Below are 15601 nucleotides of genomic sequence, written 5' to 3' on the forward strand. Positions count from 1 at the left end.
GACTGCAACACACTTATGCCAGCGCTTGATCCAATCCTCGAAACATTTTTTATATTCGGTTTTCGCTATGTCCATCAGTGCTTCCTGCGATTTTTCCATTACTTCCTCTCGGCTGCTAAAACGCGTTCCCCGTAATGGTTTTTTAACTCGATTGAACAGAAAGAAGTCACAGGGAGCCAAATCAGGTGAATTCGGTGGCTGTTGGATGGTATTTGTTGCATTTTTCGTCAAAAAATTACGAATAATGATAGCACTGTGCGACGGTGCGTTATCATGGTGCAAAATCCACGAGTTTTCTGCCCACATTTCTGGTCTCTTTCGGCGAATTGCTTCACGCAAACGTCTCATAACGCCCAAATAATACTCTTTGTTTACTGTCTGGCCTTCTGGCAAAAATTCATGATGCACTACACCGGTGTAATCCATGAAAACCGTCAGCATTGCCTTCTTTTTTGACTGAAAACGACGTGGTTTTTTTGGTCTCGGCTCATTTGGTGAACGCCATTCACTTGCCTGATGTCTGGATTGCGTGTCGTACTCATAAACCCACGTCTCGTCTCCAGTAATGATCCTTTTGATGAATGTGGGATCGGATTCAGCCTCGCAAATCATGTCTTTTGCGACGTCAACACGGTCTCTTTTTTGCATGGAATTGAGGTCTTTTGGCACCAACTTTGCTGCTACACGCCGGAAACCCAAATCATTAACCACAATGTCTTGGGCGGATCCATAGGCAATGTTCAAGTCCTCCGCTATTTCTCTGATGGTTAATTTGCGGTTATTGACCAACATTTCTTTTACTTTATCAATTTTTTCACCGACTTTCGATGTCGATGGTCTGCCACTGCGTTCATCATCTTCGATTGACTCACGACCACTTCTGAACCGCTCGTGCCACTGGTAAACGACCGTTTTTTTTAGAGAATCGTTGCCGAAACACTTTTCCAACATTTCCAACGTCCGTGCGCCACTAAATCCGTTTTTTACGCAAAATTTAATACAAGTTCGTTGTTGCAAATTTAAATCCATTTCTGCAATTGTAAAAAATCGCCAACACACACAGAGATAGATGTACTCTTGGCTACGTAACTTTTGCAAATGTCAAGTTATGACACTAAGATTTAAAGGGAATATCAACAACAGATGTACCAATTTAACAAAAAAAAACAGAACTCAAACCGGAACGATGGGAGCGCCACACGGTGGTTATTCCGGGAACTTTTTGATCAAGGTAGTATATATATATTTCTATATATATACATATATATATTTCTATATGTATACATATATATACATTCACACCCACACATATCGTAAAATAAAATGTTATATAGTGGAGAAGTCCCGGTCCTCCCACACTTCCACCACGCCTGTAGCTACTCAATTTGTTCCCTTCTTTAATTGTGTTAAAATGCAAAATTTGAACTACACTGTCACAGTTCCATGGGTATAATTTGTTAATTTTAGAAAACCATCACCTACCCATATATTTCTGAATTTCCTTTCTTGTTAGTTGAACCTCTTCTCCAAAGCTGGGAGAATTATATATATAAGTATCTGCTGCGCTGCCAATCCTACATATAAAATTTTAGAGATAAATTTTTCCAACTCTCACAGCTGTACATCTCTCCTTTATCTCCATCTCTGGATGCTGCCCGCCGAAAATGCTTGGAGATGAACATGTAGAATGTGATGAAATCCGCTTACTTTCTAATGGAATTCGCATCCGTGTACCGTTAAAAAAAATGGCGACAGTGATTTCCTCTATCTGATTTCTATACCATCAAATATTCAACTACGCTGCTATCGCTCATGTAGTGTAGTTTATCATTCCACGATCTAAAGATCGAAAAGACACTTTTACTTTGAACAAAAATTTTCTCAAGAATGTTGTTGAGTTAGATTTCGTATATCACGGAAAGAAAGTCTTTCGATTGATGACGTTATGCATACTTAATAATTAACTTTTGTTGTTTCCAGATGATTTCGCGAATTACTCTATTCTAATGCTCTTTTCATTAACCCTTTCACTACATACTTGCTTACATGTTGTCTTTGCATTCTCTACAGGAGCTTTCCAGCGGCTTGGAGAAAGCCAAGGGGAAATCGAAGGCTCCAATGCAGCCGCGGAAGACGTGTTAGTGGCCAAGGACACTGATCTCATCTTTCTCAGGGGGCTCATTGATGCACCTGAACGCTCAATAGCCAAGGTACGAAGATATTGTTAATAATCATAAAATGCTTTAAAATTTTCTTTTTTCGACCGTGTTCATTTGTCGGGAAGTCGTCCATTGTTAACCTTTCCGCTTCTTTCCCTAATTAAAAGTTTGTTTCATTCGTTATGGATTATGAAGTGGAATATAGGGTGAGTAGAGTCAGACATTGGATGGTATTGAAAATAATCTAATTTATAATATGACGGTGTCTTCAAGTACGAGTATTTTTACAGTCTAAAATTTAATATCGCCTCTAATATAATGAGCTCGCTACTGCAATATTTATTATACAGCAGCAGAGAACGGCCTAGCCAGGAATTGAATTGTGGTTTTCATAATTTCCGTGTATTGCGACCCCCTATTCCTCAATAGAAAGTCTCCGCAAGAATTTGAGTTTTTTCCCCCTAAACAAGGTAAGCAAGCACCCATCACTAATCGCTTTAGCTCGTGAATCGCTCCCGCAAGTGTGATATTGAAATGTGCTTCAAAATCATTGCTCCAGGATTAAAATGAAAAAAAATTACCTTTCTGAATGTGACGAATACTTTTCACTCGCCCAACCTACGGCTAAATTGATGAATAGGTTGCCCGCCTGTGCGCCAGGATTTAACACCGTTTCTCCATGAATTGGGAGACGAAAGTTTTATTTTCGCCCATGTACACGTTCTTTTTGTTTTTCGTACCCTTCTGGTAACTTGTGTGCCTCCGGATGTCCCTCAATTGGGACATCCGGGGCACACGTCATTAGGATTCCTGGAGACCGAACTACCTAAGTTTACCGACGCCCTAGGTGGGACTCGATCCCGCTACCTGAGAGCAGGTGGGCAGGACCGATTCACGCGGCTGCCTTTTAAGCTAGAGAAATCTGTGGGGCTCGAGCACCTGCCCTGGATAAACCACAGGCAGCAGAACTTTGGATGGTATTTGGTCAAGGGAGCGTTTACCACACGGTACGTCCGTCCTAACTTAGCCTTCAGTTTGCTCGCTTTGGGTTTACCGATCCCCCTGTCTCCCACTACGGCTTTCCATCCTAGGTGTGGCAACGGTGTCAACGGCTGGTAGAGAGCGCGTCTGCCTTGGGACGCTACTTGGAATTCATTGTGGAAGGTGGCGTTAGTGAACACACGCTTCACCTTTACCTTAAAGCATTTAATCGTTGATAAAACTGACGGTTGGTTTAAAGAGACTCGTGAATGGTTTAAAAAGTTTTAGTGAAGACTTATTTTGGCGGTACAGGTGAGCTCTATTTTTGTTTTCTCGTTGAATGCAGTTTGTTTTTTCATGATACAATCAAAGTTAACTCCTGGAAAATTCTTAAACTATAGTAATGCACTTTCCGAATGAGAATTTTAGTTTCTATTTTGCTTTTTTTCCACTTATTGGTGCCATATCATTGTAACATCATGTTGAAAATTTCTTTTAAAAATTATGTTTTCCGGGAAAATAAGGTGACTGATAGTTCAGGAAGCCACACCCGCATTACCGTAATGGGTATTGGATTTATATCAGGATTGGGCTTTTAAGTTCCTATTTTAGTGTCTAAATGACTATTACTGGCGATTTAAAAGTAAGCGTTGATGGAATGCTCACGTTTTTGTCAGTAAAAGGTGCTATGCAGCTTTGTGTGATGAACAGAAAGCGTACACCTGTTAACGGCCCCTCCCATAAAATGTTTCGAGTTTTCCTGGATGACGTTTTGGATAATAACTTTGTTGCACGTAATAAGTGTAAACAATCTAGGGTATTTCAAAGGACTAAGAGAAGGATTTTATGATTAGTAGATTAAAGATACTTACCTTTACAATAACGCTAATATTAGTAAACACGATTACCTATTCTCCTTACGTCAGCAAGTTATGGAAATTGAAATCCGAATTGAAGCATTCGTCAACAACGGCCGCTTGTCAATATGATATATCGTGAAATGAGTGCGCTAAATTCTAAGAAGCAAAATTGAACGCGCATAAAAATAAATTTCAATTCTATAACACTTATCCAATATAATATAATAATTCTTACCCATTTAAAAGAGCGCACGACGGTTTTCGATGACTCTATCCCGAAGCTGTAGTTTTTCAAAAATATAGAGGTATTGATTTCCAGAACCGTAACAGCGTTGTATGCTTTATTGATCCAGTTGGTAAATAAAAGAGCAGACGTTTACACAAGTTAAAAGTAGGCTTTGCCAGCTAGTTAATGGAATAAAATGGTCGCGATGGTTCTTACGCTGTGGACATCATAATTGAAATTACCAGTAAGATCTTTTGTACAGGTATGTATTTTTTCAATACCGATCCACGTCTTCCTTGAATTTCCGAACAACACCATTTCAAAACGCAAATAGAAATCCAAAGCTCTCTTCCTGAGAATTCCTTCCCGGTCTAACCTCAGCCTTTTAAGTACTTATACAACAAATGTGTTCGGCATGTAATAGTATCAGTGTAGTGAAATATTTTTCAACCCATAGCCCAAAGTTTTGAATTTGTGTAGCGCTTACAACATTTTACTTCGGTGCATTTCAATTCAGTTTTAAAAGTTAACTTTAGTACCAAATCTTTCATTACAGGAGAAAATCGAAGAATTCGTTTCTTTATCTAAACCAGAATGTCTTCACGCTCGAGAAATTTTGAAAGAGGTTCAGAAGTTCTGTAAATGCAACAGCAATAGACAAACCCAAGAACTTGCCCGTATTCTGGTTGATCTACATATTGGGGTAAGATAATCCTTTTAATGTCAAATTTGGTCGAATGTTACAATTATTAAATAGATTTCTTCATAAACTGAAACTAATGTGGTTGAATTAAAAGAAAAGCAAACCCAATTTATGTTTTAATGTTTGAAACCTGAGGGAATCTATACATGTGAACCAGCCCAAATTTATCACCTGTATTTGACTTGGATATTTCCATCGTAATTTATTTTGAAGAGGATTTGAAAATGAAATAGTCATTCTGGGTGAAACTGACATGGATGATATTCTGTTATGCACCATAAAAAATCCAAAATTTGTAGAATTTGATGTGGGTCTGTTCATAAACACTCTTTAGCATGTTGTCATAAAATTAAACTTTTCTTTCTCTAAAAGTCATTGCCCATCTTTCATCTTTGGAAAAAGGCTTAAGATAATGGATCCAAGACAATTAATGAAACCTTATTTAGAACATCTCATATAAATACATATGTACTACGATGGATGTTAATTTCCCTAAAATGCACCGTAGTTTTGAAAATGGTTGCAATTTTAATTTATATCCTTGGAATGGTGGTGTATCCCAACTTGTATCAAACCTGGTTTTTCTTGCAAAAATTATTTTGGAATTCTAATATGAGACTACTTATGATATTCACTGACTAAAGTGTATTTGAGGATACCCTAACGCCAAACTACAGGGATGTGATGGTCTGGTCCATTTTATATTCCAGCTTATAGTCTAGAGAATTTAGATATTAGTTCTGTGTAAGAAGGTGAATGATGCTTCTTCACCACTAAGATTATAACTACTGTGGATAACTGTCATGGGGTAGTGAGGGGATTCCTGTGATATTTTTATTTTTTCCTTGTTAAATATAATATTCTGAAGTAATACAGCTTGGCGATTACTGAATGTTTTGTGTCATGACCTTGATATAAATGTAGTTTATTCCAGCTTATAACTTGTTGGTTTACAAAAGCTATGCAATTCATCCCTTATGTTCAAAAGTAATCAAAGTGGAATTTTATTTCTTATATTCTTATTTCACATTTCAGGCATTGATTGAGACTCACGATTTGGTGGCTGAGTTGCAACACAAGAAGGAGTTAGAAAAGGTGGGCAAAAATAGTAGTGGAAAAGTTAATAGCAATAACTCATCAGGGAAAGGACTTTCTTCAGACAGTTCAACGGGTGTGAGCGCTCAGACCAAGGGGCGATCGGATAGTATAGCAGTCATGCCTGCTGATACCGTGAGAATGGTGGGCCTCCGGAAGAAGCCAAATGAGCCTCTTGTAAGTACCGATGGATAATTGTCCTGTTTTATCAAAGTTTATGAAGGACCCATTTTCTTTTGCATTCTAATGTTTACACAACTCTGATTATATGTATTGAATATGTAAAACACCTGCTGTGGTGACCCTTTTCATTGTATTTTCAATCTTGTCATTATTTGTACGAGGGTCATCCGGAAAGTAGTACCCGTTCGTGAAATAAAGACACAAAAGTAAATATTAACAAACATAAAAAATTTTATTTGAAAGAGGATACTTTAAACTACTTCTCAACATAATCTCCAAGCAAATTAAGGCATTTGTCATAACGTGTGACAAGTTTCTGTATTCCTGCTGCATAGTCCTTCGCCGCCAGCTCATTGAGATACGCGAGGGACCCATCTTGCACAAATTTTTGCATAATGCAGATGGTGTTTAACAATTTCATGAACAATTGTTCGAGAAACATTGGGAAAATGCTCACAGATGTCATCAATTGTGACGCGCCGATCGTTCCTCACGAATTCGTCAACTGAGCTCACCAGTTGGTCTGTAATGACAGACGGTCTCCCCGAACGCTCATCGTCGTGTGTGTTCCCCCTCCCCATGTTGAAGTTGCGACACCACCGCCGAACAGACGACTCGTCCATTACATTGTCTCCATACACCTCCTTTAATTGGCGATGAATATCACATGGGCGAACGTTTCTTGCATTGAGGAATTTAATCACTGCCCTCACTTCACAACTGGCGGCGTTCTCAATTTTTTTAAACATTGTAAACAATCACAGAAACAACACAGGCAATGCTAGCGTCACGCAACTTGGCTCAGAGAAGGCAGACAAGCCACTGAAGCTATCTGACCTCGTCCAGCGGCTACTCGCGTCGTCAGCACTTCATGCGGCACGAACGGGTACTACTTTCCGGATGACCCTCGTATGTGAGGTAAATTGACAATCCATTGAGCATAGTATCAGTTCTTGACTCGGCAGTCCACTGATGCTCATGATTAAAGTTGCTGCACAATTTTCTAAATGTTTTCACCACCACTGTTCAATGATTATACCCACAATGATTGGCCTTTTTTCTCCATAAATTATCTAAACAACTTCCTAATGTATGGGCTGTTTTCTATCAAAATTGATTTTTCATGTATGTTTTGAGAAGTGGAAAACTTGGTAAACAAAGTAATGCTTATGACATTTAACAGCCTTCCATGTCATTGAATATACCAGACTCTCCTTACGTGATAATTTCTAAAAATTGTTGTTATGAGTGTGATGTTAAGTGAAAGAGACCAATAAAACTAATCATATTGTAAATGTCCTATTAAAAAGTTTAAAATCTAAAATGCAAAGTAAACCAATTTTTAATAAGTTAGAGTAAACCTTTTTATATTTTAGTCTTGAGTGAATTAATTTTCTTCTTCAGTTTAAGGTTTCAATAGAACAAGGTAAATAAGCTGATGAAATTTTCATGCCCCCCTTGTTTCTACCTTGGGATTCATGTTTTAGTTTAACATGAATATGCTAACTGATTCCTTTGAATTACTGGAGCTGTTTAAGAGAACTATGTTTGCTTTTTAGGCTGCTTTAACTTATGCTCACTTGTCATCTTTAGGAATGCTGTATTCAAATGAAACATATAAAGTACGGAATATCAAATATGGAAGGCATGAACAAAATATTTTATTGATTCTGGTTCTTCTGTTGGAGAGATGATAGCTCATAAATTTTAGTTCAAACATTTTGATATTAAGGCCAGTATTTTTGGGAAATAATTGCGGAAGTTAAACTTTTTAAACTTTAATTATTTTAGTAGTCTTTCAATATTTTTTATAACGTCATACGAGTATTTTTTATCCAACAATAACCCAAATTTGGCCTTTTACTTTGAGTTATTAGCAACCAGGGCGATTGTAAATACCCAAGGTATCAGTGGAGTAAAATCCATGTAGGAATTGAACCCACAGCCTTTGGTTTGGGTCATTTTCAACAATCATACCCCTTATTTAATCCTAGTCCTTAGAATAACATGCTGTTCATAAATTGTTTCATCATTTTTATCATTGCAGGGCCTAACCGTTGTTGAAACAGATTGGGATGGTCGTAAAGCTTTGAGTATAGCCCGAATTTTAGCTGGAGGATCAATTGACAGTCAGGGTTTACTGCATGTTGGTGATGTCATCACAGAAGTCAATGGAGTGATCGTAACCACCCCAATGGAACTGCAGGAATTGGTGGCATCTGCTGGAAATTATTCAATTAACCTTAAGGTTTGTGGTCTTTTGTTAAAACTATAAATTGCTCTATTGAATTTATTGATACATCAATTTATATTATTGTTCTTTTATTTTTTGATAGTATCCCTTATTATTTAAAAAAATTCAAGGTTTGAATTTGTAAAAGTAGGAAGTATTCATGTGTCTTTGGTATAGAATTTCTTGAGCATCTTCTTGGGGGGTGACTGCATCTTGTACAGTAATACATTGTAAAATTGTGTTGCGTCTATTCTAAAATTTCCCCTTTAAATATACAACCACTAATGTATTTAATATTCTAGTAAGCAAATATTTTGGGTTCAAAAAATGTTTTGTACATATACACCGTTTTTTTGAGCCAATTCAATGGTGTCGGGCTCAACTTTGTGGAAGTTCATTTTCACTGAATGAGTAAAATTTAGTGTGTTTTCACAATAAATTAATTAAAGTAATTACCATACCACAATAGTTATATGCTCTTTGTACTGTATTACTGTACCATAGTAAATTTGTAGTAAAAAATATAAAAAAGTTTTACTCATTCCGTGATTTAAGTAATATCTGAAAAGAAAAAATGCAATGGTTAGTATTTATGCTTTTCAGCTTTAAGACGTTAAGCATAAAGTTACCTAGTCAGCAAGTATAAATATATTTTGTGTAATATTTCATTTGTATTTCATAATTAAGACTATTTTATTGCTCAAGGTTATTCTGTCATCATTAATAATGTGCCATCTATTACACCCCTTATTGTTGCATAATTACTTAGTGGTCTGGATATTAGCAAGTTGAAATTGAATTAAATGGCTGAAATTGCATGCTTGTAATAAAAAAAATTCTTATAACGTTAAGAATCTAACGAATTGAAGTATAATGATATCACAAATTTCAAGGGTGTATTGGAGAAAGTTCGCGCTGCGTTGAAATAATTGTGGATAAACTTGGATCCTTAATTTGTGTTTTATAATCACTGCTGCTTTTTAAAGTAACTTTAAAGTTGATGTTCTTGATAGAAGAGTGATTTTTTTGCAAAATTATTGAATGAATGAGATGAAATTTATATGTCCGATTTTTACATCCTCCTCTTCCCTTCTGCAGGTGATTCCCAATGGTGTAAGTTCATCATTATCTCACTCAGCCAACCTAACTTCCAGCATTCCTGACACCATCAAGGAGCAGGTTAGATTTTATTATGATAATTCCTTATGCAAATGAATGGAAAGGACATCATTGCTATCAAAGATAAATTGCATGTACATATATTGCTTGTGTTTATACTACGATATCTTAGTACCTACCTATAATAAGCTCCAAACGCTTCCATTCTTGATATACTTCTACAAAAGAAAAAAATCTCACTTTTCACATTCTTTTTTATACCATAGTGTTACCTAAGAGCCCTGTTTAGCTATGATCCTGCTCAGGACACCTTACTTCCATGCAAGGATATTGGACTACCATTCACTCATGGTGATGTCCTACAAATTCTAAACAAGTCTGATCCTAACTGGTGGCAGGCCCGTAAGGTTTATTCAAGAGTACAAAATGGGTAGGTTTTGCAAAATTACTTAAATATTTGCTAGGAACCTTGAAGATGACACTTGTCAATATGCCAATGCTATATGTCAATGCTAATTTGGTCAATCCTTTTTTCATGATTTGTACATTCCAGAGATGTGGACTCTCATATAAAGAGCAGTTTGGTAGATGTACACACTGGTCTCATTCCATCGTTAGAGTTGGAGGAAAGGAGAAAGGCATTTGTTAAACCTGAAGCTGATTATGTTCACAAAATTGGAATTTGTGGAACCAGGGTATGAATATTCTTTCTGCTCAACTGATTATATCTCTTGTGTTCAAATTTCCAGGACATAATTTGAATGATTAATGTGAAGTCTGTCTGCAATCGAGGTTCATATAGTAATGTGATAGAATGTTTTTTTTTCTCTTCAGATATCAAAAAAGAAAAGGAAAACAATGTACCAGTCTAAACAAAATTGTGAGTTTGACCGTGCTGAATTACTTTTGTATGAGGAAGTGACTCGCATGCCACCATTTAGGCGAAAAACACTTGCATTGGTGGGATCTCATGGTGTTGGACGACGTACCTTGAAGAATAGACTCATTAATTCAGATCCAGAAAAATTTGGCACTATTATTCCAGGTTTGTTTTTTTTTAAATTAATATTTCTTGAATTGAAAATGTTGCTGTGAATCCCAATGAGAAATTTTCACAAACTTAAGTTTTACCTAATACTAGGTTTGATTTCTGAAGCCTCATTTCCAAATGGAAGTATGCTTAAGAATAGAAGGGAGAAAAATGATTTGAGAGCCATATCAAGCCAATCTTATTATTAATTGCTCACTTTATTTGTTCTGATTGCTTCAGATTGAAATAAGTGATGGTTCAATTCCACTTTTTCTGTTCTGGTGTCAATCCAGTACTTAGATTTGACCCTCTGTTTTGAATGTAAAATTTAATGCTTTCATTTATTTATTAATACTATTTTTAATCAACCTTGGTATTTTTGCAAACCTGTCCCACTTTCTGAGATGGATTGGTTGAAACACCATGTGCCGTCATCTACATTCATCCTCTTACGTACATACATACTAAACCATGTTGTTTGAAAAACTCACCTTTCGGATAATAACACAAGACACAATAAGTTACCTTTTGTTGACCTCTGTCAAAAAGTCTTGAAAGCAAATTCATAACTTCATAAAAACATAGTTACCATATTTGATCAAACTTGAGAACACCCTCATTTCAATAGGGCACGCCCAAGAGAATAAATTTAAAAGAAACTGTGGGAGATGCCGCAACAGTAACTTTTAATGGGGTCATTTGCTAATGTGCATTTCAATGCTACAATTTCAGAATTTAAAAATCATTCGCCTTGCCCGGGATTCAAACCCGGATCCCTCAATGTCCGGTCGAGTGCTTTAGCCATTTAAGCTATCGAGGCAACTTCTTTAACTCTGAAATTTTAGGGGCTTTAAAGGAACTAGATGTTGTGATGAAATACCAGACATACCTTTAACTGTCTGCACAAAAGTATACACCCTACCTACTTAATTTTGGGTAACTTTTTTTGAACAAATAATTCCATTCAGTTAAAAGAGCACAAGCTGTTTTTTTTATGATCAGTTTTGATAAAATACAATCAGGTCTGTTCAGTATCTCGCTTACATCTCTTTCAGCATTACAGAAGCAGGCAACATGATGCTCATGTCACATAATAGCAATGGGCTTATTAATAACAATCCCAACTACAACATTCTTCAGTTGAATGAAAAATATTATGCATACGTAAATATAAAGGATTCAGAATAGTTGGTACTGACCATCTGGGATAAAAATAACATTCGTATTGAATGTTAACCCATGGAGGTTGAACCTTCATACATAAAACCTGGGTGATTTTTTTGAACCATAATTTTGAAAAAAAGGTGCATCTTATATATGCCATCAAATAAGGTAGTTAGAAAACTGTTCATACCTTTATAGGACCTAATCAGTTCGTAGGTTTCTGAATATAAACTCTGTGTAAATGAAAAGTGATCTCTGAATTAATGCAAATAGCTAGTTTAATCGAATATTCGTCATGCAATTTCTTATACTACTTTTATTTCGCTTAGTGATTTTCAGCTTGTTAATCTTGGAAAAGCGTTATCATATCTTTCCTCTCTCTGTTTATTCAGTGACATCTCGGCCACCTAGGGAGCTTGAAGAAAATGGAAGATCGTATTGGTTCATGGATAGGGAGGAAATGGAAAGTGACATTAGGGAGCACGGCTTTCTTGAATATGGAGAGCATAATGGGCATCTATATGGAACCAAGTTGGATTCAATCCGCCAAATCATCAGACAAGGAAAGATGTGCATACTGGATTGCAGTCCTAATGTAAGTAGTGTTATGTTTTAATTTTATTATATTAGGAAAAGTTTTAATTATATTTTTGCTTTGATGTTTGTGATTATTTAATTTTGAAGAAAAAGCATCAAATCTAAAAAACATTGCATCTTTCAGGAAGTTAAGTACAAATGTTGCCAATTTTTTTATTTTAAATCTTTGAAGTATCAATAGTGAAGAGTGATAAAACATAATGAAATACCGAGACTATTGTTAAAATTTTCTGTTAAATGGCTTTGTATGTTCAAGAAGGCTCATGAATGAAATAAGAGCAATATATGTTAAATATTAGGAAGTTCTTGATGAAGTCATGTGTTTTATGTCACGCATGCATTGTGAATCCCTATTCATGGTATTCATCTCCTTGCACATATTTTTTATTTGCTGGAACTCTTGAAAAAATTTTTTTGGGATGTATGAAAAACTTCTATCCTCAGTTATGATGAATAATCACTGGAATTAACTTCTTAAATTCCCTTTTATGTTTGATTATTAAGGAATGTGTCAATTCAAATGAATTAGTTTCAAGCAATATGTTAACATGTACAGAAGATTTTGAAATACACTTTATTGATGATTTAGATAAAATAATAAATAATTAAAGTTATAATTTCAAAATGTATATGAACAGAAAATGTGCCTCCCATTTAAATTAAATGTTTAATTAATGTGAAAAATGACTAAACGCACATTTTACACTTAGGTACATTTTAGGTACATTTAGGTACATTTTAATGTTTTTTAAATTACACCTTAACACGTTAAAGGAAAATAGAATTTGGATCATATAAATGTATTGGCAATGTTCACTAGTACCTCAATTTTAGTTTTTACTCATAAGGTGTTGTTGGTACCTGCAGAAGGACTTAATGGCATTGTTTTGATAACAAAATCTGTAATACTTATGTTTTTTGTAGGCATTGAAAATTCTTCATAATTCATCAGAGTTTATGCCATATGTGATATTTGTTGCTGCCCCAGGAATGGAGCAATTGAAGCATCTTTATGACCAAGGGAGACATTCAAGCCGGAATCTCACGGTAAATGATTGGACTTGCCAATGGAAAAAATGGGGAAAATTTAATTATCATTTATATAGTTTGTGCTGATTAAAAATAACTCTGTATCCATTTCCACTTACGTATTTCTCTTTCACAACTGTTTTAACCAAATTATTGTTGTGTGCCTCATGAGGACAATGTTCTGTTGAAACCAGGTTATGAAATAAATAGATATTAGTGGGAATAGAAAAGAGTTATTTTTATCCAATATACTCACTTGTGTTCATGAGGAGTTTGATTTATAGCTGTCAGATAAAATGTTTCCTGTGGATGAAGTTGTGTTTCAATTCAACATTGATTGTTAGAGCACCTTAGAAACTCAACAACATTTCTCAATGTTGCATTGGTTTGTAATTAATGTATTCTATACATTGTAAATGTTCTTTGATACTTCATTTAGCAGAAAATCATGTTTTTTCATTACAATGGTGTTCATTTTTTTTAAGGAATAAGCTCATATATTATCTAAAATATCATCTAAAAAACAGTAATGTGACTGAAAAAAACAATATCACAAATTTCTTGGCTTATGTACCTACATTCTTCCGTGATGAATGCCGAAATGCAATGAAGTTCCTTCTGAGTGGTCACATTTAAATCCACCCCATATTGGGCACCTTTTGAGGTGCAACATTGTGGGGTGGAATATGGTATAAATTGATTGATCACTAAAGAAATATCCATGTGATGCTAATTGTGTGGAGTACAAAGTTTTTCTGCTTGCCAATAGAAGGGGGGAATGATGACAGATAAAAATTTCAAACCTGCACCAAATAATCAATCAGCATAAAAAAATAAAGGATGCTTCCCGGCAAAAGGCTTACCCTGAGTCATTTCAATTTCCTTTATTGGCAAGGTTTTTAATCCATACACCACTTACGTGAATAACCTAATTATCTGGAATTATTATTGGTGAATGTGGGAATTGGACTCGGCGCTGATATTCTTCACCACATTTCTCATGCAGAATCTCATCATTTCAGGGATACATTTTAATACACATACATTCAGGGATAAACTTAAGCATTAATCTACTTATTCTCTCGCAAGTCTCTGTGAGAGCTTGTGATAATTTGACTTGACTTTTGGGTGGTGATAATTTGACTTAAAATAAATGATCAACATCACATTAATTCTGCATGTTGCTGAACTGAATGCTCCTGTAAAATTTCCCATAGCAATTTGGTGTTGATAAATTTTGTGTTGGGGTAAAATCTGTACAATAAATAAATGAAAGGACTAACTTTACAATGAATCGGTTCCATAAAGTTACGCCAGAAACCATTAATTATAAAATCTGTACTGTAAATGTTTTTCCCGTGAACTTTTAATCTGTGATCTTAAATCTAAAAGTCCTCACCAAGTGCTACCTAATCTGAAATTTTAAAGTAGGTGTTGTCCAGCCCATTAATCAAAATACATACAACCAAAGAATTGAACTTCTCTTAGCCAAGGTGTTGGTTGTTAAGTACCATTTCATAGGTTGTTAAGTACCAGTTCGTAGGAATTAAAATTAGATCAGTGTAGAGTTGCTTTTTGTTGAGAATAAAAGGTTTGATGAGATACATTCAGGTTCAGCATGTTCAATGATGTCAATTGATTCTGCATAATGAACTGTTGACTCATTAAAATTTATGGTTGTCTACAAAAATATTATTGTTACTAATTGAATCTTTTCTATTTCATTTCAGTTTGATCGTGCCAGTTCCATTCGCTACAGTTCACGAAGAGCTAGAACTTTGGAATCATTAGCATCTCTGTATGAGGTTTGTTTAATAATTGATTCTTTCTCAGGTTATGTACCTCTTTAGTTGTTTAACATGCTCTGAAAAATTAGCAATAAATTGGCCTAAAAATTCAGTAACATGTATCATGCACAGAAAAAACCTTGGGGAGAAAGGATAAAACATTCAGGGGATCACAATCCATAAATGTATCTGTTTAGATCTCCTAGTCATATTCCTCTCAAATGCTTCTTTCTCTTTTACTATGCAGAAGGAAAGCAAAACATTAAATTACTTCTGCTAAAAATATAGCTATGCCATAGGAAAAACTGACTGATAAAGAATAGTTAATATGCTAAATCTTCATTTTGGTAATGCTCAGGTGATATATAAATCTTCTCAGCATGAATTTATTCCTAATCCTCCCAACCTTTTTTCATTTAAATATAGTTTGCATAT

General features: G+C 35.3%; 1 protein-coding gene across 1 annotated transcript in view; it reads left to right on the plus strand.

Moving 5' to 3' along the window:
• vari (MAGUK p55 subfamily member vari) overlaps positions 1–15601 on the plus strand; it is a 36850-nt gene that overhangs the window by 19331 nt on the left and 1918 nt on the right. The window contains exons 2-12 of the mRNA XM_071592402.1: positions 2071–2210; positions 4783–4929; positions 5965–6201; positions 8255–8455; positions 9539–9619; positions 9826–9989; positions 10113–10254; positions 10394–10604; positions 12146–12348; positions 13275–13397; positions 15110–15184. Coding sequence (XP_071448503.1) covers positions 2071–2210; positions 4783–4929; positions 5965–6201; positions 8255–8455; positions 9539–9619; positions 9826–9989; positions 10113–10254; positions 10394–10604; positions 12146–12348; positions 13275–13397; positions 15110–15184 — 1724 coding nt within the window. The remainder of the gene's footprint in view (positions 1–2070; positions 2211–4782; positions 4930–5964; positions 6202–8254; positions 8456–9538; positions 9620–9825; positions 9990–10112; positions 10255–10393; positions 10605–12145; positions 12349–13274; positions 13398–15109; positions 15185–15601) is intronic.

Source organism: Hetaerina americana, unplaced genomic scaffold (genome assembly GCF_022747635.1).
Source record: "Hetaerina americana unplaced genomic scaffold, ioHetAmer1.1.p SCAF_5, whole genome shotgun sequence".
Taxonomy (NCBI): Eukaryota; Metazoa; Arthropoda; class Insecta; order Odonata; family Calopterygidae; genus Hetaerina; species Hetaerina americana.